Genomic DNA, 24,040 nt, shown 5'->3' on the forward strand with positions numbered 1-24,040 from the left:
TCCTCTTTCATTTCAGTCTTTGTTTCAGCCTCGCTCTATGCGTTGCATATGCAACCCTCCAGGTTTGACGTTAGGAATCGTACAACAGGGTCTGGAGGGGCGGGTGAAGGCACTGGCTTTCCGGTGCACAGCGAGGAAAATACTCTGCGATCAGGTTTTTCCAAGTATATAAAATTTCCTCCAGAATATCTCTTTGTACTCCCTAGAAAACCTCACATTTTATTTTTCACTGTAAACTCAAACTTCATTGCCAATCGCGCACATCTTGAGCACAGCAGCAGGACGCCTCCCGGGTCTGGGGAGCCGGTGTTCGCTCTGCAGCCCCCGAGCCGCCCCAGCGCGGGGTTCCCAGGGGGCCGGGGACAGCGGCGGGGTCACGTGCGGAGGCCGCGCGGGGACGGGTCCCCCTGGAAGCCGCCGCCAAGGGGCGCCTCCGCGGAGCCGCGACCCGGGCGTCCACGGCGCGGCGGGAGGCAGCCGGCGCAGGTGTCCGCGAGGCGGCGCCGGGGCCCGGGGAGCGCGGCGCGCGGGAGGGGGCCGGGAGGTTCGGAGGGGCGGGCGGCTCTCCGGCGCTCAGGTTTCCTCCCCGCCCGCCGCCCCTCCTCCCGCCCGCCCCGCGGGGGCCCGGCGCCTCCCCCCGCCGCTCGCCCCGCTTCCCCTCGAGCCTCCCTCCGAGGAGCCCGCAGCCGCGGGGCGCCCGGAAGATGGCGGCGGCGGCGGGAGACGGCGGCGAGCGGGGCGCGGGCCTGGGCGGCGCGGCGGGGCCGGGGCGGGGGCCGGGGCCGGGGCCGGGCCCCTCGGCCGGGGCGCACGAGGACGCCCGGGGCCCCGCGCCCGCCGCGCTGCAGCCCGAGGAGGTGGCGGCGCGGCTGCAGCGGATGCGCCGGGAGCTGAGCAACCGCCGGAAAATCCTGGTGAAGAACTTGCCCCAGGACAGCAGCTGCCAGGTGCGGGGACGGGCGCGGGGCGCCGGCCGGGCTCCGGGGAGAAGCCGCCCCCAGGGCTCCGGCCGGGGCCGGCCGCCGTGCAGCGGGCGGGGCGGGAGGGGTGGGCGCAGAGCGACGAGCACGGGCGGTCGCTTTTGCACCGTGGCGGTCCCCCGGCGAGAGTGGCAGATAGGAAACCGAGGCTGCGAGAGGCGAAGCGGCTTGTCCAAAGTCACGGGAATCAGGGGCGGCTGCTTGGAAGTCCGGCCCGCTCCTGCCTGCCCGGGTGGCCCGGGGGTGTGTATGGGGGAAGGGGTCGGGCGAGCAGGAGGGGAAGGAGAGTGGAGGTGAGCTGGGCAGCACAGATTTGGGGGGCCAAGTCTTCGGGAGCCCCGTGAGAGGGGCGGAGGGTCCCGCCTGGGGTCCTGGGGACCTGGTGTGCCATGGGGGCGGGGTCACGGGCGAGCTGGGAGCGAGTTTTGCCGCTGCAGAAGCGCTTGACCAAGTTTGTATGAAACAACTGTGTGGGCTCAGCCTGCGGAGGCCCCGGCGTAGAGAGGTCCTCCTGCGCCCCGGGGGCCTCGCGGCGGTCTTCGGCCGTGCCGAGGACTGGAGGAGGTGTAACTCGGAGAGGCTCAAAGACAGGCTACTCGGTGTCTGATCCAGATTAACTGTTGCTTTCAGATGAGAAGCTCTGCATCTGTTTGACTTTTTCCCCCTCGATTGCCAAAGTTACATGCTCATTGTAGGAAAGCGAGAAAATACAGAGAAGCGCAAAGGGGGAAACAGAAGTCGCCTGCATTTCCAACACTTAAGGATAACCGTTGCTAACGTGGGATATTATTTTTCTTTTCCTGGGCGTATGTATACTATGTTTTTTTTTTTTTTTTTTAACCAAGAAATGAGATCTTTCTTTTTTTATTCTTTAGGGTTTCTTAATTGTCTACATGTTCACGTATATTTCACTTATAACTTGAATTTATATGCTCTGTGTGGATGGGGAAGGTGGGCTGTCCTGGTAGTTGCAGAGATGGGCCAGTTCATGTAGTTCCTCCTGTAACGGGATGCATGGAATTGCAGAGGGCTGGCTATTGATAATTGCAGGGCAGTTCTTCCATAAGATCCATAAAATAATGAGACCAACGCCTCGTTTCTGTGTAATCAGACCTCACATGGCCTCTCGCAATAAATGTGAGCGTATAACCTTATAACCCATAGGCACGAGGGGCCATTTTGTTTCAAAAAGCAATGTAAAAAAGTCTCTGTTAGTATTGTGTATGTCATCCCTCCTTCAACTCTTTCCATCGTCGTGTACTTCCCATGAGGCAGGTCATGTTTTGTGATGCTGCCTGTAAGGACCACTGCAATGGACTGCTTTCACAGAAACAACTTTCTCCTGCCCGAGCAAATAGAGGACAGCAGGGGAGCTCAGAAAGAGAAGCGCTTGGAAGAGGCAGATGGTGTTTAAAAAAACAAGTTGAAGAAATAGCAGCTCTCTGTGTAGATAATCTAGAAGAGGGATGGAGAGGTGTCTTGATTTCCTTTGTAAGAATGTCAACTATTTTTCTTATCACATTTCCTTGCATTAATTCTAAAAATATTTGGACCCAAAATTCTAGACAGTCTCTTCTTGCTTTGCTGTTGGTATCTTTCTCATTTCTCTTCTCGAGAGACATGAAAAAATACATCAAAAGGGTCTAATAAAAGGTTTTCATTACCTGGTGTTAGTGATGGTGAGAATTTTATGAGAATTACACTGATTCGTATTTTTGAGATATTCCTTCTCTGTTATGAATTTATGTTTAGCCTCAATCTTAGGATTTTCTGTAAGATAGCAGGCGTGAACTATTGAATAAAATTGTTATAAGATCCGTGTGTATGGATGTGTCTTTTACTGCCGAGTAAAATGTCTTAAATTTTTATGTTAAATTATTATGCCTTGCTTTTTGAGAGCTGAAGAGTTTCATCTAAAAGCAAAAAAGTTGTTAGGACTTAGAGACTAGTTTCCAGACTTGTTCTAGCATTGATTTTGTTTTTCCTGTAGTGATTTCCATAATAAGTTTTTTTTAATATTTCTGATGTGTAGTTTTAAAATCTAAGCAGATCAATATTTGATTACAGATAATGTTTGTTTGAGTAGTGTGTTTTTTTTCCTATCATCTTCCAGACTTGTTCCTTTGCTAGTTTTCTGATCACAATCATGTTGTAACTATCAGTGGTCTGTGTTACATAAATAAGTAGAATAGACCAAAGTATGCTAATTTCTAACAGGAATTAAGAGACAGGCTTTTCTTTAGGTTACTTAGATTGAGAATTGCTATTTTTATTGGTCCAATAAAATTAATATTTACATATACATTTTCTCAAGTTGTAGTATTTTCATGAATATATTCTGCAAGGATTTTTTGTATTTTATCTTTTATTTCCCGTAACAATTCTAACGTCTGTTTTTTCTTAGTGGCTGCATTTTACTGTCAATTTACTAATGAAAGTTTAATTTTAATTTTATTTTGTGCCTTTTAGTAGCTATCAGCTGGCTACACTACATATTTACTCCTGATGAAATGACTAACATGGTTAAAAAAAAGTTATCACTTTTTGTTCAGTTAAGTAATCAGGGATTTTAAATACTTGAATTCTTGTTCTTTTCTATACGAGTCTGTGTTCGTTCGTGCATTTATTTTAGAATATCATGTTAAGAATTAACACCATTCCTAACTCTAGTTCTCAAACTGTATGGTTATGTCTCTAGGAAAGCTACGTTGGTAACTGATTAGTAGAAGCCCAATAACTTTTTTTTAACATTTTGAAAACATGAGTATTTTCTTCATTAAACGTAATTGTCATAAATCTTATCCAAATTTTCTTTAATTTTTGGTAAGACAGATTTATAATAGCATTCCACAGCTTTACACTTCTGTGATGAGAAGGCACACTGAAAGTATTATTTTTCAGTGGGAGCTTTTAAAGGTACCTATATCAAATACCTTACAGGAACACTAGCTTGGAAAAAATGAACACCTTTATACTAATAAGTTCTCAAAGGCTGTCTCGTTGCGTAGTTACTGTGCGGCCAGTAGGTGCTGTCTGGTCGGCCTCCTACGCTTTCTCCAGTCCTAGCCCTCTGTTTTCAGGGCCTCCCCTCTGGTCCGTGTCCTTTGCATCTCTTGCAAAGACTATTACAAGTTTTCTGTTTGTCACCTGCCCTTGTGATTGTCCTGTCTTGTATGTTTTAGCCCATCCTGCTTACTGCTTCCCTTGAGAGAGCTTCCCAAAGCACAAATCTGGTCCTGTCACTCTCCAAAAAAAAATCTTTGACTTCGCGTTCCCAACGCTGCTTCTCAAACTTTTCCTCAAATTGTCCCTCATCTTGTCTCTTTTCCTCAAATTGTAAGGAATGGTGAACCTGAATTAGCTTCCTGCAGGTGTGAAATTGCTTTGAAGCTGCCTGTGCTGTCTGAAGAATTCAATTAATTTTATGTTCTACTAGTGAAATTGGATTTGATATAAAAAGAGTGACTTAAATTTGTTGAACTTGCCTCCAAATTTTGTTTCAGAAACTTGATGCTTGTGGAAGATGCACCTTATTTATCCTATGATTTTTCCATTCTCCTTTATTTCCGTGGACTACTCAGAGCTCAGTTTGGAAAGCATGGTGTGATAGGATAGAAACCTAAGCTTCTAGGCTTTTTGTGGCTTGGCTTCTGTCTACATTTCCAGTCTCATTTCTGATTAGTCCTGCATTGGATTCTAGTTTCATCAAGCTACCTAGATCCCTAAGTCCTTCCTGCCACTGTGATTTGGATATTTATAGTTATATCTTTGAATGTTAGTGTTTTGAAATGTAATTATAGTGATTATCATGAATAATATTTATAATAAGTATTATAATTATTTATAGTGAATCATAACGATGTTGTGAACACTGGTTCCTATTCAGAATGGCCATTGTGTGTGCGAATAGTCTTTTGCAACTCTGAATTAAGAATTTTGATTAATTAAGGTAATGCCTTAATATGTGCTTTTTATTGCATTTCTATAAATTGTTTATATTTTATGGTTAACCTGGTTCTGTTTCAATAGCATTGTTGCTGGAGTTTCAACATGGAGAAAACAGTGGCATTTATTTTCTGTATCATTTGAGTTCACTCAGTTTCTTGTCATTTGTGTGTACATGTGTTTTATTTTTGTTGTGTTTCTTTTAAAATCTGAAAGAGATTTTATTGTGTAATTAGAAGAAAATGTGAAGTGCTTAGAGCTAACAGCCAGATCAGTAATAGAAGAAACATCCTATTGTCTCTCTTTGGGTGTTATTAACTTCCCTGTGAAGTGCTGTATTATGGTAGTTAATTGAGAAGCTTGATGGTTAATTCACAGAGGCCCATTTGAAAGCATAGTGTTATCAGCTAAGCACTTGTAGAATAACAGACCACCAGATGTAGGAAACACTGGTTGGTTTTCTTTTTAAAAGCTACTTATTCCCATTTTTCTTTTACATTAGTCAAACACCAATAGAATTTTCTCATATGCTTTGTGTTCTTTAACTGTGGGATTTAAAAATAGACGTTATTTGTTTTCTCTAACAATATATTCAGTAATTATTGCCTCTTTTTAAAATAGGGCTGCTAGTCACCACTTTTTCTTGACAATACTGAGATGTTTTCACATTTTGAAATTATTCTTTTTCTTACTGAGAATGCCATTTTGCTTACTTCCGCAAGTTACTTTTCTTAGTGTGGTTTGTACTACTTAAAATTATCTATTACATTTTCTTTTCTAATGTGGTTAACCAGAATTGAATTATGGGTTCCACTTCTTTTCCATGATTTTATTATCCTAGTCCCAATGTCACAAGGGCACTGAAAGCTGCTAGAGGAATATACTTCTAGATTTCTGGGACACCACTGTCTGGGTAAGTGTCTAGTCTTGGCAGAAATTCTTGACAAGTGTTTCAGCAATGCTTGTTCTCTGCCCTGAGAACACACTCGAGGAGCACTTGGTGGTTAGCTTCCGATGCTGGGTGTTAACAAGCAGTCGAAGGAACTTTCTGGTGGTTTATAGACCGCTTCCCTAATTAATGAACGGATTATGCGTATAAGTTATTTTTTGGACTTGCAGCCTGTTTTCCCGTAGAAAAAATATGGGGGACGGTGTTTCATTTTGCTAGTTAGCGTTTTAACACCTGTTTCAGCTATGATGCTTCTGAAGTGTGAGATGACTCTAAATAGTACAATAACATCTAATCAGCTTTGTCCAGGAGCAGAGACGCTCCCAGCTGCAAATCATGGATGGGCGCACCTGTGTCTCAGGTCAGCCACTCAAGAAGGAGCTGTGTTTAGGGGAATTGCTCTTGAGATAAACAAGGTTCAGAGGATCAGGGAGGCATCAAATGAGCTCAGGTCTGATGGAAGGCTGTTGCTTCAAAGGGGTCCCTGTCACTAACCCCTGAGTTTGTCTCAATTCTTCATTTGCACTTTGTCTTCCCTTCCTTGTGGCCAGTGGCCCTTTGTGGCTTCCAGGACCCATTTCTTATCTGTGGGCGAAAAGCTTTATGCTTAACTCGACTTAGCCCAGCTGAAACAGACAAATGAAGGAATGTTAAATGTAAATAAACAAAATTATCTATATATTTAAAGATTCTATAATTGCTTATCCAAAACCCTAGCTTTATTTGTATTTTGTTTGCCTAAAGAGACAGTTGCCTTACGGTAAGGGGAGAGTGTGCACGGAGAGGGCTGGTAAGTGAGAAGGGGGAAGATCAGACCACCTGGAACACTTGTCTGTGTTATATATCTTGGCTCATGCTTGTTTGTAGGGGATGGTCCATGGTTGCTGTACTGAATCTCTTCCATTTGTTCCTCCAGGTCTGCCTCCACCCTTCTCACCTGCTCTGTGTCCTGGGAGGCTTACCTGTGCTGTGGAGTGCACTAACAGACCTCTCTTATCCTCTGGCTTCTGGTTGCATTTGGCCAGAGCCACTAGTGGGAGATCAAAGGGCGGAGGTGGGAGAGATTGGAGCATTTATTCACTCAGCTCTCTCTCTACCAGGTTACCTTGGGTTGGCTGTTTCCTCTTTCAAAGGTCACGTTTTCTTGCCAGTGACACTCTCTCTCCCTGCAACTAAGCCCTCTCGGTTGTCATAATCATTCCCTTGCCTCCTTAGGTCTAGGGGTTGTAGGGCACTGTTGCTAACCATAGGCTTTCTTTATGCCTATGTAGATAGTCTCTTAAAGAAATGCTCTCCAATTACTTAGTTTTTGAGTGTGCCATGTGTTTCTCGGGGAGACCCTGATGCTGTTGCCTAGCCAGTCTGCATTCTTCTTGTCTTTCCTAATGGCACCCAGATTTTCCTTTGAGAACCTACCCCTCCCTCGTGATTTAGAACTATATGGTCTGGGTGGGTTTGATCTCTATCCCCATCTGTAGGGGTGACATACACTAACAAACAGATTCTTCCCTTTTGCCATTGGAATTGGTTACAGGACGGGCAGTAACCTGGGCCTAAGCCAGTCAGTACATGGCAGCCCCTTGGCCATAGTGGTTATTTCAGCCTGGTGTAAAAGAGAAGCTTAGGACTTTTGTTTGCTTGTTAAGGTAAGTGATTCTCTTTCTTCCTGCTGGAGATGAATGCAGGGACATATCACCCTGATTGCGGCTGACAGTCTGAGAACAGAGCAGACATCCAAAGGAGGACTGACCTGAAAAAAAAAGTAGAGAAGCCGAACTGGAGCCCTGATCAAACTCTATCTGCAACTCGACTTCTCTCTGGATTTCATGGTTATGCAAGCCATTAAATTTCTTTTATTGTTTCATTGATTTCAAGTTGGATCTTATGTTGTATCCTAACTAATATAGAATTTTAATAAAAAAACATAAAATCTCAGTATTGGAAGAAGATGGGGTGGTAGAAATTTCATCTAATCTTGTTGCTTAATATTGAATGTATGACTATATTTACAGAGTCCTCAGCACATGAATTCTAGCACACTTTTAACACCTATAGTTTCAAGGAAATCACTGCTTTGTAGGGTATCCTACTCCATCTTCAGATAGCTTTCTTTCTTATAAATGTTTTATTTTATTGAATTTATGAAATTTATTTCCCTGAAATTTTGATTTTTTGATCCAACTTCTCTGCAGTAATATAGAGAATTTATGGCATTCTCTTTTTAACTTATAACTTCAGTTCCTCCATACCACTTGTTTTTAGGACACGAGTCCGAGTCTCGGCACCATTTTACTGATTTTTCTCTGAACACATACCACTACCACTTGGTCATTGTAGCTGTTAAAATGTGGCGCCCAAAATTGAGCATGGTTATCTAGTTGAGATCTCCCTGTAATCCTTCAGCTGGAACAAATGTCTCTTTCCCCTGGATATCTATAATAACAGTAACAACCTCTGTTTATCAGGTGCCTGCTGTTGCCAGGCACTGTATATTGTGCTTCGTTTACATTATATTTAATTCTCATTTCAAGGCTGTAAAAGAGATCAGAATAAGATCAGAATTTCTTATTCCCATTTTATTGTTAGGGAAACGATGCAAAATTAATGTCAGGCAATTTGCCTAAGGTCATTCAGCTAATTAGTGGTAGAGTGGAGAAAAACTAATGTCTGTTTGATTCCAAAGCTCATATTCTTATCCCATATTGTATTATAATTGTAATTCCCCTCCACACACGCTGTATTGTCAGTGTTTGCAAGGACAGGGATCATGTAATGTTTACCTCTGTATCACCACTGTTTAACCCAGAACCTGACGCATTGTTCCGAGGGAAATTTAAAACAGAAGAGGACTCCTCACCTGCTGTGTTCTAAATGTTACACTTCTGTTAATGTGCCTGGCAAACTCAGGATTGGTTTGTAAGATGAGCAAATTTTGCATCGTGAGACCATGTTAGCGTTTTTGGCAGTGAACTCGCTCCGTTCACTTAGAATTGTTCAATCAGTCCACTGTTTATGGCTTATGAGTAAGTTCAAAGCTATAACCCTCTCTCCAAAAAAGTGCTAATATTCATAGGCACACAGAAATCTGCGCTCTCGTAATTTACCCCTGAGCTCACTGGGGATGGTAGCCGCAGGCCGAGAAGCGCCTTTCCAGGCCAGTGTAACTTTGATCCTGTCTTTGGGTCTTCACCTGAGTGTGGACCGCCTAAGCAGATCCAGAGCTGCTGCTTGAGAAGGGAACTTCTGAGGGCCACATTCCTCCGTAGGTGGGACAGTCCTCCATCTGGGCAAGAATATAAATCAGGCTTCTTACTTTTCTTTCTAAAAAGTCAGCCGTGTCGCTTCATGTTTGATGTAGAAGCTCTTTGTCCTCTGACCACCCAGCAACACGTGACTGATCTCTAGGTGCTGTGTCCGGCACGGAGCGGATGCTCACAAAAGTTTATTCTTAAGAGGTTTACAGGGAGCTATGTATAGTATTCCCCCTTAATGTCTATTAAAAGTTAAAGATTGATATGAAGAATGTTTCTCTTTAAAACATGTCAAGACTATTGTGCATAGCATTGTTCAGTGTTCTTCACAATAAGTATTTATTGCTAAGAAAAAAGTTTCTCTCTGTTGTTAGATTTGTGAGTCCCTAAACTTGTTTTCTAGGCATTTGGTGCTTAATTTTGTGCTTACTTACTATCATCATGTTTAGATTTGTGAACATATTGCCCTCTTCCCTATGCTTGTACATTTTCTTTGTGTGCTTGAAGCTTTCTGTTAACTGTTTGTTATCACCTGACTGCCAAAATCACAGTAGAGTTCACTGGATTTGAGCCTGTGTTTGTACGGTATCCTTTGCCTCTCTTGGTGCCACCCCCTCCCGCCCAGCCCCATTCCCTCCTGCCCAGCCCTGCCCCACCCACTTTGCCCAGCCAGTTGGTTTTTATATCTCTCCTCACCCACCACAGTGATTACCTGCTTGCCTTTATTTCCTGGACTTTGGATCTTCTATTACCAAAAGCGTAATCACTTGCTTTTGATTCCAGGTTAGTCTCTGTTTCTCTGACTTTATACCTTGTGGGTTTTTTGCCCCCTGTGCCTGATTTAGAGTAGAAGCAATGGCAATAAACACAGACTTGTGAATCTGGGAAGTTTTCAATTTTGAAATAATCTCAAGCTTACAGAAATCTCAAACTTTACAGAAAAGTTGTAAGTACGATACAAAGAACGTTTTTTCCCGAACTGTTGGAGAGTGAGTGCTGACCTGCTGCCCTACTAGTAGCCCCAGCACTTTATTGTGTGTTTCCTACAAACTTGGACATCGTCCCATACAACCCCATCCCTGCATTTAGAGTCAGAATTCTGCCATCTGGTCCTCAGACCACGTGTAAGTTTTGCCAGTTGTCCCATTAACATCCTTTACAGTGAAAGGATCCAGTTCCGAATCAGATGTGGCACTTTGTTGTCGTATCTCTCTGGTCGTCTTCCGTCTGGGATAACTCCCCAGTCTTTCCTTGACTTTTATGACCTTGACCCTTGTAGATTACAGGCAGTTATATTATAGAATGTCCTTCAGTTTGGGTTTGTCTGATGTTTCTTCATGATTAGATTCAAGCTATGTGTCCTTGGCAGGACTGTCACAGGAGGTGCATGTTTTAGGTTTGTCCCACTGTTGATAAAGGTAACTTGGATCACTTTGGTTCACTTCTGTTAAAGTCATATTTTGCCAGGCTTCTCCAAGCAGAGTTTTTCCCTTTGTAATTAATAAGGATTTTGAGGGGAGATACTGAAGACTGTGTAAATATTCTGTTCCTTTTCAAGTGTTCAATTTATATACAAAATAGCTCATGGTTTCCTGTGTTCAGTGAGTTATACTCCATTACTGTGATTATTTATTTTGAAGCTTAAATTGTTTTAGATTTGGGCAGTGGGAGCTTCTTCAAGCTGGCTCCTGTGTCCTCTTTTTCTTATTTTAGAATAATTTTAGATTTACAAAAAAAGTTACAAAGATAGTACATAGAGTTTCCATAGATTCTTTACCCAGTTTCCCCACATAACCGAGGTATGTTAGTCAAGACTAAGAAATTAACATTGGTACATTATTATTATTTTTTTTTTAAAGATTTTATTTATTTATTTTTTCCCCCCAAAGCCCCAGTAGATAGTTGTATGTCATAGTTGCACATCCTTCTAGTTGCTGTATGTGGGACTCGGCCTCAGGATGGACGGAGAAGTGGTGCCTCGGTGCGCGCCCGGGATCCGAACCCGGGCTGCCAGCAGCGGAGCGCACGCACTTAACCACCAAGCCACGGGGCCGGCCCGATTGGTTGGTACATTATTATTAGCTAAACTGTAGACTTTGTTTGGATTTCTTAGTTTTTTCACTTATGTCGTTTTTCTGTTCCAGGCTGCAGCCCAGGGACCACATTGCATTTAATCATGTCTCCTTAGTCTTCATTCTGTACCAGTTTCTCAGTCTTACTTGGTTTTTCATGACCTTGATGGTTTTGGTCAGATATCTTTTAGAGTGCCCCTTAATGTGGGTTTGTATAATATTTTTTCAGGAGAGATTAGGGTTCTGGAATTTTGGGAAGAATCCCACACAGGTGAAGTGCTCTTCTGATCACATCATTTCAGGGAATGTGTGACGTTAACCTGATTTACCGCTGGTGATGTTAACCCTGATCATTTGCCTAAGATGATGTCTGCTGCCTCACTCCTCGGTAAAGACACTATTCTTCCCCTTCACTGTTCTTTGGAAACAAGTTACTAATTCCAGCATACACTTAAGAGAAGGGTCCAGTGTCCTTTTGACACGTCCCCATCATTCACTGAGTGCTCCCTTCGCTTTTGACACAACAAGATGTTGCAACTTATTTTGTACTCTCTGTGCTCCAGCCCTGGAATCAGCCATTTCGTGAAGGCACCTGTTATGGAGTGAATGAATATTTGTGTTCCCTCGATTCATATGTTGAAGCCCCAACCCCCAGTGTGGCTGTATTTGGAGATGAGGCCGCTATGGAGGTAATTAAATGAAGTCATAAGGGTGGGGCCCTGATCTGATAGGATTAGTGCCCTTATAAGGAAAAACACCAGAGAGCTCTCTGTCTGCTGTGTGCCTCACACCCCACCCCTCCCACCAATGTGTGCAAGCACCAAGGAAAGGCCATGTGAGGACATGGTGCAAAGGTGGCCGTCTATAGGCCAGGAAGCGAGATCTCACCAGAAACCAAATCAACTAGAACCTTGATCTTGGAATTGTAGCTTCCAGAACTGTGAGAAAATAAATTTCTGTTGTTTAAGGCCCCCAGTCTGTGGTATTTTGGTATGGCAGCCCTAGATGACTCTTACAGGGCCTGGTTTCTTTTAGGGGACAGCACTGTTAAGAAGCCAGGATCTGGGAGCTAGGTGTACTCATTGCCATTGAGGTGTCCCTGCCATCAGGTGCTCTTGGAAGACAGAGCTGGAGAATATGTAAACTGTGTGTGTATACACACATATATTTACACCTCTGTCTGTCTGCCTGTCGAAAGTAACGTGTTCACACGGATGCATCCCATTGCAGTCTGACACCATAGAGTTCATTCTACTTTTCGCTCGTTCCGTATTTGTCACTCCTTTTTCTGACCATGAGAAACCTGGTGTTCATTATCCTTAATATATTTACTTATTGGAACAATCTCCTTTTATGTAATAAATCTCCCATCACCACCACAGATGGCTGCCCCCTCCCCCATGCGGATGCCCAGCTCATCCCTCGCAGGCTCTGTCCTCCTGGACTGGGCTGGTCCACCAGCCAGGTGGCCTCCTTGCCTTGCCTGAGTTCTGACGCTGTGTGCTGGGTTTTCCTCCTGTGCAGATTCCTCTTCACCTGGCTTGAGCTCTGAACCCTGAGATATTAAATAAGACATTTTGTGTAAAGTATGTGTAAGTGTACAGTAAGCGCTATCTATTATTAGTGGTAGTTGTGGTCAGTAGAATTTAAAAAATGGTCCCAGAAGATTTCTAATCCATGGAACTGTGAATGTAACAAGATATCACGTGTGTAATTGTTATGTTACATGACAAAAAGGGATTTTTGCAGATGTAATTAAGGTTACTACTCAGTTTACTTAGGGTTATTAAAAGGGAGGTTGTCCGAGTGGGCCCAGTCTGATCATTCTAGCCCTTTAAAGCAGAGAATTTTCTCGAGCTCGTAGCAGAAGGAGAAGTCAGCTGATTTGAAGCACAGGAAGGGTTTGATGCACTGTTGCAGGTTTGAAGATGGAGTGGGCCCCATACAAGGACTTTCTCTCCAGGAGCTGAGAGCGGACGGCCAGTGAGAAAATGGGTGAGGGCCCTGCCTGCCTGACACCTTAACTCTGGCCTCAAGAGACCCTCAGTGGAGAACCTATCTGAGGCCGCCTGGACTCTGACCTACAGAGCTGAGCGATGATAAATGGGTGTTGTTTTAAGCAGATTAATTTGTGGTAGTTTGTTGCACTAGAAACTAATACAGTAGTACATCCAGGTGATATTTGAAAGAAAAAACCCTTTGTGCTTTGGAGAGGAAGAGATTGTGACTTATGTAGGGCTATTCTTTGGGAGGGACAGTCGTCTAAATGTCTTCTGGGGATTGAAGTGCTCTTCCTTGGGACGTCTGCAGGCAACCTGCTCAAGGAGAACCTCTTATCGATAGACATATAATATTAATTAACTTCAGGGATGTAAATATTTTCTTTTAAAGAAGCGAGGTATGTTTTAGGTTAGTGTAAAGAAAGTATATTTTCAATTTTTTTCTTTTTGAGCACTTTAAACATATATTAGTTTATGTTAAGATTTTAAAATAATCTCAGTAAGCAGTATGCTGTGTTGGGGTTGACAAAGGCAATTTGTGGAAACAAATATGCACACATTTCACAAACATCGAAGGTCCGTTTTGTGGTAGATGTTGGATCTGTGTATGAACAAGGCAGGTACGTGGTATTTGCTGTTGCTAAGCCAACAATCTAATGAAGATAGGGGCGTATGAGGAGTTAAAATACAGATGATAGGTGCTATCAGTGTTGTGATGGGGAAAGTAAAACATGCTATGGGAGCAGAAGGGAAATCGAGGTGTCTAACCCATACTTGAGAGTTCAGAAAGGCTCCTTAGAGATGCTCATCTAAGCTGAGGCCCAGGGAGAGAGAAGGTAGGGGAACGGAGAGAAAGAGAGACGTGTAGCGTATTCGTAGCGGTAGTAACAAGATGTCCCGAGTCCTAAAGACAAGAAAAAGCAAGGCCAAAACCTAGTTCATTGTGGCTGAGGCATAGAGCTTGAGGTAGAAGGCTGGCACAGGAAGCAGGAGCAGATGATTGTAAGCCATAGAAGGGAGTTTGGATTTTATCTTAAGGGAAATGAGGATCCATTGAAATATGTAAACAAAGGAGAGATGCAATCCAATTTCCAGCTGTCAAAAGGTAAAATTACATTTTTTTGTTTTTATCTCCCAAACTTTGTTCTTACCCTGATCCCCATTCTAAGGTTAGGAGGTCAGTGAGGCAGTAAGCTTTAGGAATGTGATGGAAAGAATACCTGGTAGACTTTATTTTTGTATTGGTGATCTGTAAGATACAAGGTGGTGTAGTAGCTTGTTGTTTTTGCTCTGGAGTCTGTCAGCCTGGGTCTGAATCCTGGATCTGTCACACACTGTCCTGTCTGTGCAAGTCACTTCATTTCACTAGACCTCAATGTCCTCATCTTTAACATCTGGGTAATAAAATCCAGCTTTAAAATCCAGCTCACCGCGTTCTTAGGATTAAATGAGATAATGTCTATGAAGTGCCTGGGGTAAAGTGAGCGCTCAGTAAATTATTATTATTATACGGCTAATAAAAAAGCTGAAAGTTTATTAATTTTTTTTAGGCCAAGTCAAAATGTTCCTGTGGTAAAAAGTTGGTATTCACATGAACTTTCCAGCAAAATAGCTACACTGAAAGCTGTTAAAAATTTAGCCAAGTTAAAATTCACACCACATTAACTCAGCTAATATCATGAAAGGTATTATATGATAGGCCCTGTGTGGGCCAAAAAAAAAGTATTATCTGATGTGTAACATTCAAATGCAGTTCCAAGCAAGCAAAAGCATGTATAAGTTAAGAGCCTGGGAGAGAAGTTTGAGGTGGAAAAAGGAATTTGGAGATCACTGACATGAAGGTGGGACTAAGTCATCTCAGTAAATGCAGAAAAAGCATTCGATAAAATTTAACACTCATTTGTAATAAAAACTCATAGCAAACAGGAATAGAAGAGAACTTCCTCAAACCTAAAGATTATCTAGAAAAACCAAAAGCAATTATGTTCAACAGTGAAATATTGAAAACTTTTCCCCTGAGATTGGGAGCAATAGCAGAATCACTTCTATTCAAGATTGTACTGGAGATTGTAGGTGGCATAACATGCTAAGTCCAACTGACTAAAAACTGACAAGTGAAAGGAAAATTTAAAAACTGTTGGAAGACAAAATATCTTTATGATCTTGAGTAGGAGAGGATTTCTTATGACACAAATTGGAAAAAATTGATAAATTTGGCTTCATTAAAATGAAAAACTTCTCTTCACCAAAAGGAACCACAAATAAACAAAATGACAGACCACTTAAGTTCTAGGGAATACATTTATAAATGTAGTTCCCAACAAGGGATTAGTATCCAGAATATGTTTAAAAAATAACCAAAAAACAAACAAACAAAAATCCTACAAGTCAATAAAAGAAAAGACAAACGCAATAGAAAAATGGGCAATAGAGATGAATAAATGTTTTTCAGAAGAGGAAATAAATGGAAAATAAACATGAAAATATGCCTGTATCAGAGTTCTTCAGAGAAACAGATTACATATAATATTTATATTAATATGTACTTTTATACATCTGTATAGAGAGAGAGTGATTGTGGGGGCTGGCAGATCCAAAATCTGTAGGGCATACCAGCAGCCTAGAAACTCAGGCAGGTGTTGATGCTATAGTCTTGAGGCAGAACTTCTTCTCCAGGAAACCTCAGTTTTTGCTCTTAAGGCCTTCAACTGATTGGATGAGGCCCGCCCACGCTAACTAAGATGATCTCCTTTACTTGGAGTAAAGTGATTGTAGATATTAACCACATCTACAAAATACCTTCACAGCAACACCTAGATTTATGTTTAAATAACTGGATACTATAGCCCAGTTGACACATAATACTAACCATCACAATGCCCTACAGTATTAATCAAAGGAATGCAAAATAAAACCACGAGGTATAGTTTTATATCCCTTAAATTGACAGAATTTAAGTATCTGATAAGACCAAGCATTGTAAGGACCCCTGTATGTTGTTGATAGGAATGTGAACTGATACAACCATTCAGCAAAGATGTTGGCACTTTCTGGTCAAGACAATCATTTGTAGGTGTACAGCCCAGGAATTTCACTCCCTCAGAAACTCTTGCACATGACACCCGGAGACATGTAAAATTTCTAAGAATGTGACAGTAGTTTTAAAAAATGTATAAGTAGGAAAACAACAACCTGGAAATAAACCAAATATTCACTGATAGAAAAATTGATAGATGAATCATACTGTAATCACAGAACGGACTATCAAACAGTAGTGAATAGATGAACAACAGCCACGTGGAACGTGAGTGAATTTTAGAAACATAATATTGAGTATAAAAAGCAAGGCATAGAAGATTAAAAATAGCATAATACCACTTTTATGAAGCTCAGAAACAAGTAAACCAAAACAACATATTGTCTGGGGACAGGTACCTACGGGAGGAGCTCCAGCTATGGGGGAGGTGGTGGAAGGCTAGAGAAGGAATGCAGAGATCCAGGGAATGGGGTTGCTGATGTTCTAGTCTTTAAGTTTGGCGGTGAGATCCTGGGTGCTTATTTCATTATTATGCCTCATGACATATGTTACAAATAATCTTTTTGTATTGGCAAATCACTTAAAATTTTAAAAGAAAATCAACAAAAATATTTGTTTCTTTTTTTCATTCCAAAAAAGTAGTTTTTAAAAGAAGAGTTCTTTACCGTATGATAGCCTTCCTTAGAACAATTTTTTTTTAAATGAAAGTAAGTCTGTGAAAGGCTTAGAAGACAATGTGATTCAAGTTTAAAACAAAGGCTGGGTTTCATTCAGGAAGAAGTCCAGACCAGCTGGAACAATGGTTATTTAACTTTTAGGGGGGTTTTGACTGCTTTGAGTTGAAAGCTATTGAACCTCTGCCCAGAAAGCATTTCATATGTGCAAAACTTTTCATTTAATTCCAGGGGGTTTTAGTGAATCTGGTCTGGAAATAGCTTATTAAAGCTATCTCATAATTATCAATTTTGATGAACTCATCTTACTGGAAGAAATTTGTAACTGCTATTGCCAGCTAGAGGACAAAGTATTTCCATTAAAATTGCTACTTCATTCCTTAAAATTGTCTTGTAAGTTAATAGAAATGCCATAAAGCTAGAATAGTAAAGGAATGTATAATTTTAGTCCTTTTGGTTCTGTGTGGTGGAGCATAGTAGAATTTTGGCAAAAGGTTGTTAGGACTCTCTTTCAGGTTTTAAGTTTTTAATTTGGCCAACTTACTGAGGCTTGAATTGAGGGGTGACCCACTTTTGCCTGGGTCAAAACAACCAGGACATGGAGAAAAATAATCTTTTTTTTCCCCAGGAAGTTTTGTAAGGTTTCCCAGTTGGCAAAATCTGCATCCCATGTCTGATACAAAGAAAAGCTATGATTAGAAATATGGGCATTTAAAAAATAAAATTTCTAAGTTGCAGAATGTATCTTTGAATACTTAAGATTTCTCCCAGGTGATTCCCAGCTGAATGAGTAATGTAACGTGTCATTTGACACTTGATAATGTGAAGAGCAGTATCATGTCTTCTGCATCTGGCATCTGACAGCTAACTAGTGAAATGAGGGATTAGAGTCTGTGCAACTAAAAGCATAACTGGATCCCTTCAAACAAAACTGTGTCACTTTCTCTATGAAGTATTAAATTAGCTGATTGGCAGGGTGCATATGTTATGCTATTGAGAGAGTTATGTTTTCTTAATAAAGAATATAGTATATGTTTTTTTAAGTCAAAGAAAACACGTAAAAAGTTACCGTGGTAGTATGTAAACTAATCTGTATATTGATCATATTACTGTATAATTCATCAAACAATATTTTACAAATTGGTGAGTATATATATTTTAAAACATTTCTAATATTGACTTATTAATAAGGAATACAAATTATCAACTTGACCCTTCTTATCTTTCTTATCACAGGTGGTTATCTTTTTTCACCCAGTTTTGTTTTTATACTTTCCCTATTAGATCACTCTATTTTCCCCCCTTGCTTCGGGTTGAAAGGGAAAATATTTCTCAACCTGTAACTGTCCTCTTATTTATTTTCCATTTCCCTATGAACACTTATTCGGACACTAGTGGTATTGTTTTTGTAACTGTTGGTGGTAGTGTACTATTTTTAGTTAATCCTGGAAGGAATAAGGCAGTGTGGCATAGAGGTTAAGAGTGTGGTCCCAGGAACCAGACCAATGGGTGAATCTCCCCTCAGCAATTTACGAGGTATAAGACTTTGACAGGTCACTTGACTTTTGCTCTGCTCTGGTTTCTTGATTTTTAATAAAAGGAGTGAGTTCAGTGCTCTGCTACCTAGTAAAAGCTAAAATAACATTAACTATAATAATAGTGGTAATAAGAATTATTGTTATTGAATTAATTTATGTTGTGAACTTAATATACTAGCACTTGTGTAGGTTTAGTTTATTCATTTGCAATATAGAACAGGTTGGCTATACCTCTGCCATCTGGGATCAGAATGTCCACTGATGTGATGGTCCATTCCTTTAAAAAATAATAACTATGGGGCTGGTCCCATGGCCTGGTGGTTAAGTTCGATGCACTCCGCTTCGGCAGCCTGGGTTCACGGGTTTGGATCCCAAGGGTGGACCTACACTGCTCATCAGCCATATTGTGGTGGTGACCTACATTTAAAATAGAGGAAGGTTGGCACAGATGTTAGCTCAGGGTGAATCTTCCTCACTAATAATAATAACTGCAGGAGAGTGACATCAACATCTTGGCGGAGTGAGTTGTTCCCTTAGTTTCTCCCTTTTAAGTTACAACTAAACAGACATTCATTAAACAACAGAGGATTCCCTACAAAGCACAATAAGATATCTGAGAGATCCAGCCATACATCTGAAGGTGGGGGGACTGGATCCCCAGGAAGCAGTGGAAGGAGGTGAGCAGATCCCTCCCCCTCCCTGGTGGCAGCGATCTAGGTCGTGGGTCCTCACACAGCACCTGGTGCACAACTGTAAGAGGAGGCGGGGGGCAGCCAGGCCTGTGTGCAAACGCTTTCGCTTTCAGAGTTGCAACCCAGCCATGGGAGCACCCACCATGCCCCAGTGGCCCCACCTGTGGAAATACTCTCTACCAAGTGGCATAGCTCAGCCCCCACGAAGGAGCCCCCACCAAGGGCAGCAGCTCAGGTGAACCTCCCGTGAGCGAAGAGCCAGCCCATGTGCATGAAAGTAAGCGCCCCTCCCCTCCCACCTGGTGCACCAGCTCAGCCAGTCCCCTGCCAAGGCAGCAATTCTGCTCCAGAGCGCCTGTGTGTGCCTGTGTGACCCGCCAAGTGGACAAATGCAGACGAGCCCTACCAGTGCAGCTGCAGCAGGTGTGGTGGGTTCATAAAACACAGTTTCTGCCCACCCCCAGAGGTGGCAAGTAGAATCTGTGACCTGATACTACTACAAATGCCCTGGCAAAGGATCAGTTCATCAAACACCATCAAAAACTACTGTAACACCTCGGAGAAGAAGGAAAATGACAAGTCCCCAGAAACCAATCCTGAACTCACAGAAATCTACAATCTAAATGACAGATAATTCAAAATAGTTGTCACAAAGAAACTTCAGTTACAAGAAAACTCAGATAGACAGTTCAATGACCTTAGGAATAAAATTAATGAGCAGAAGGAATATTTCACCAAAGAGATTGAAACTCTAAAAAAGAAACCAAACAAATTCTGGAGATGAAGAATACAATTAATGAGATAAAAAATAATCTGGAGTCCTTAAATGATAGAGCTGATGTTATGGAGGACAGAATTAGTGATTTAGAGTATACAAATACAGAAATGCTTCAGGTGGAGGAGAGAGAACTAAGATTTTTAAAAAATGAGGAAATATCGGACTCAATTAGGAAATGCAACATAATGATTATAGGTATTCCAGAGGGAGAAGAGAGGAAGAAAGGAGCAGAGAGCTTTTTCAAAGAAATAATAGCTGAGAACTTCCCAAACCTGGGGAAGGAACTGGACTTACAATTACATGAAGCCAATAGCACTCCTATTTACATCAATGTAAAAAGACCTTCTCCAAGGTATATAATATTAAAACTGGCAAAAGTCAATGACAAAGAAAAAATATTTAGGGCAGCAAGGCGGAAGAAAATAGCCTACAACGGAACCCCTATCAGGCTTTCAGCGGATTTCTCAGCAGAAAACTTACAGGCTAGGAGAGAATGGAATGATATATTCAAAATACTAAAAGACAAAAACTTTCAGCCAAGAATACTCTATCCAGCAAAACTATCCTTCAGATATGATGGAGAAATAAAAGCTTTCCCAGATAAACAAAAGCTGAGGGAGTTCATCACCACAAGATGCCCACTACAAGAAATGTTGAAGGAAGCCCTCATACCTGAAACAAAAAGGCAAAGGTTTACCAAGCTTTGAGCAGGGAGATAAATAGACAAAATCAGAAAATTTCAACTCTCAGAACACGTTAGTAAACACTTATAAAAGATAAAGGGAAGGAAAGCATCAAGCATAACTATAAACACTTCAATTTGGTCATAAACTCACAAAACAAAACAGAATAATTTGTTTTTTGTTTTTCCTCCTCAAAGCCCCACTACATAGTTGTATGTTCTAGTTGCAGGTCCTTCTAGTTCTTCTATGTGAGCCACCGCCCCAGCATGGCTACTGACAGATGAGTGGTGGTGTTCCACCCTCAGGAACCAAACCTAGGCTGTTAAGCAGAGTGCACCAAACTTTAACCACTAGGCCATCATGGCTGGCTACAGAATAATTTTTGACAAGAATAACTCAGAAGGGGAAGAACTGGCCCCATTGCTGAGTGGTTAAATTTCCGCACAGTCTGCTTCGGTGGCCCAGGTTCGTGGGTTTGGATCCCAGGCGCGGACCTATTCTACTCATCAGCCGTGCTGTGGAGGCATCCCACATATAAAATAGATGAAGATTGGCACAGATGTTAGCTCAGGGTGAATCTTCCTCGCCAAAAACAAAAAACTCAGAAGAGGAATGGGAAAGCAGGTGTTGCCATACTTATGGAACCTGCTTAGGCTAATGGAGACAAGAAGCTATCAGAAAATGGACTATCTCATCTATGAGATCATTTATACAAAACTCACGGTAACCACTAAACAAAAAATCAGAGCAGAGCCACAATTCATAAATAAAGAGAAAACCATCATAGGAAACCACTAAACTGAAATGGCAGTCAGAAATTCAAGGGAAGAGGAACAATGGAAATATAGAACAACTGGAAAACAAAAAATAAAATGGCAATATTAAGCCCTCATATATCAATAATCACTCTAAATGTAAATGGATTGAATGCTCCAATCAAAAGACATAGAGTAGCTGGATGGATTAAAAAACAAGACCCAACAATATGTGCCTCCAGAGAATACATCTCAGCTCTAAAGAGAAATATAGGCTCAGAGTGAAGGGATGGAAGACGATCCTCCAAGCAAATGGCAAATGAAAGAAAGCAGGTGTTGCCATACTTATATCGGACAAAGCAGACTTCAAGATAAAAAAGACAATGAGAGACAAAGAGGGGCAGTATATAATGATAAAAGGGACATTCCACCAAGAGGCCATAACACTTATGAATACATATGCACCTAACACAGGAGCACCAAAGTATATAAAGAAACTATTAACAGACCTAATGGGAGAAATTAACAGCAACACAATAATAGTAGGGGACCTCAACACACCACTTACATCAGTGGATAGATCATCCAGACAGAAAGTCAACAAGGAAATAGTGGATTTAAATGAAATGCTAGATCAGATGGACTTAATAGATATATATAGAACACTCCATCCAAAAGCAGCAGAATGCACATTCTTCTCAAGTGCACATGGAACATTCTGAAAGACAGACCATATGTTGGGAAACAAGGCAAGCCTCAATAAATTTAAGAAGATTGAAATCATATCAAGCATCTTTTCTGACCAAAATGCTATGAAACTAGAAGTCAACTACAAGAAAAAAGCTGGGAAAATGACAAATATGTGGAGACTAAATAACATGCTTCTGAACAACCAATGGATCACGGAAGAAATTAAAGGAGAAATCAAAAAATATCTGGAGAAAAATGAAAATGGACCCATACCAACTCATATGGGATGCAGCAAAAGCAGTCCTAAGAGGGAAATTCATAGCAATACAGGCCCACCTTAACAAATGAGAAAAATATCAAATAAACAATCTTAAAACTACACCTAACAGAACTAGAATAAGAAGAACAAAGCCAGCAGAAGGAGGGAAATAATAAAAATTAGATCAGAAATAAATGAAATTGAAACCAAAAAAAACAGTAGAAAGGATCAATGAAACTAAGAGCTGGTTCTTTGAGAAGGTAAACAAAATTGACAAACCTTAGGCCAGACTCACTAAGAAAAAAAGAGAAGGCTCAAACAAATAATATTAGAAATGATAACGGAGAAATTACAATGGATACCACAGAACTACAAAAGATTATAAGAGAATACTATGAAAAACTATATGCCAACAAGTTGGACAATCTAGAAGAAATGGATAAATTCTTAGAATCATACAACCTCCCAAAACTGAATCAAGAAGAAATAGAGAATCGGAATAGACCAATCACAAGTAAAGAGATTGAAACAGTAATCAAAAACCTCCCAAAAAGTAAAAGTCCAGAACCATATGGCTTCTGTCAAGAATTCTACCAAACATTTAGAGAAGATTTAATACCTATCCTTCTCAAACAATTCCAAAAAATTGAAGAAGATGGAACACTTCCTAACACATTTTATGAGGTCAACATCACCCTGATCCCAAAGCCAGACAAGGACAACGCAAAGAAGGAAAATTATAGGCCAATATTGCTGATGAACACAGATGCAAAAATCCTCAACAAAATATTGGAAAACTGATGGGTCCGGCCCCGTGGTGTAGCAGTTAAGTGCACGCACTCCGCTGCTGGTGGCCTGAGTTCGGATCCTGGGCGTGCACAGAGGCACTGCTTGTCAGGCCATGCTGTGGTGGTGTCCCATATAAAGTGGAGGAAGATGGGCACGGATGTTAGTCCAGGGCCAGACTTCCTCAGCAAAAAAACAACAACAAAAAAAGAGGAGGATTGGTATGGGTGTTAGTTCAGGGCTGATCTTCCTCACACACAAAAAAAAGAAAAAAAATATTGGAAAACCGAATACAGCAATACTTTAAAAGGATCATACACCATGATCAAGTGGGATTTATACCAGGGACGCAAGGATGGTTTCACATCCGCAAACCAATCAGTGTGATACACCACATTAACAAAATGAGGAATAAAAACCATGTGATCATTTCAGTAGATGCAGAGAAAGCATTTGATAAGATCCAACATCTATTTATGATAAAAACTCTCAATAAAAGGGGTATAGAAGAAAAGTACCTCAACATAATGAAGGCTATATATGACAGGCCCACAGCCAACTTCATACTCAACAGGGGAAAACTGAAAACCATCCCTCTGAGAACAGGGACAAGACAAGGGTGCCACTCTCGCCACTCCTGTTGAATATAGCACTGGAGGTTTTGGCCAGAACAATTAGGCAAGAGAAAGAAAGAAAAAGTATCCAAATTGGAAAGGAGAAAGTGAAACTCTTGCTGTTTGCAGACAACATAATTCTATATGTACAAGACCCTAAAGAATCCACCAGAAAACTGTTAGAAATAATCAACAACTACAGCAAAGTTACAGTGTATAAAATCAACTTAGAAAAATCAGTTGCATTTCTATATGCTAATAATGAACTAGCAGAAAGAGAAGTCAAGAATACAATCTTATTTACACGCTCAACAAAAAGAATAAAATATCTAGGAAT

General features: G+C 41.3%; 1 protein-coding gene across 2 annotated transcripts in view; it reads left to right on the plus strand.

Moving 5' to 3' along the window:
- Positions 1-642: 642 nt before the first annotated feature.
- The window catches only part of RAVER2 (ribonucleoprotein, PTB binding 2), a 105,599-nt gene continuing 82,201 nt past the window's right edge, over positions 643-24,040 (plus strand). The window contains exon 1 of one of the 2 annotated variants that reach the window (XM_058538223.1): positions 643-947. In XM_058538223.1, coding sequence (XP_058394206.1) covers positions 705-947 — 243 coding nt within the window. In that variant the 5' untranslated portion in view covers positions 643-704. The remainder of the gene's footprint in view (positions 948-24,040) is intronic. The other variant, XM_058538221.1, reaches the window with a different exon arrangement.

Source organism: Diceros bicornis, chromosome 4, assembly GCF_020826845.1.
Source record: "Diceros bicornis minor isolate mBicDic1 chromosome 4, mDicBic1.mat.cur, whole genome shotgun sequence".
Taxonomy (NCBI): domain Eukaryota; kingdom Metazoa; phylum Chordata; class Mammalia; order Perissodactyla; family Rhinocerotidae; genus Diceros; species Diceros bicornis.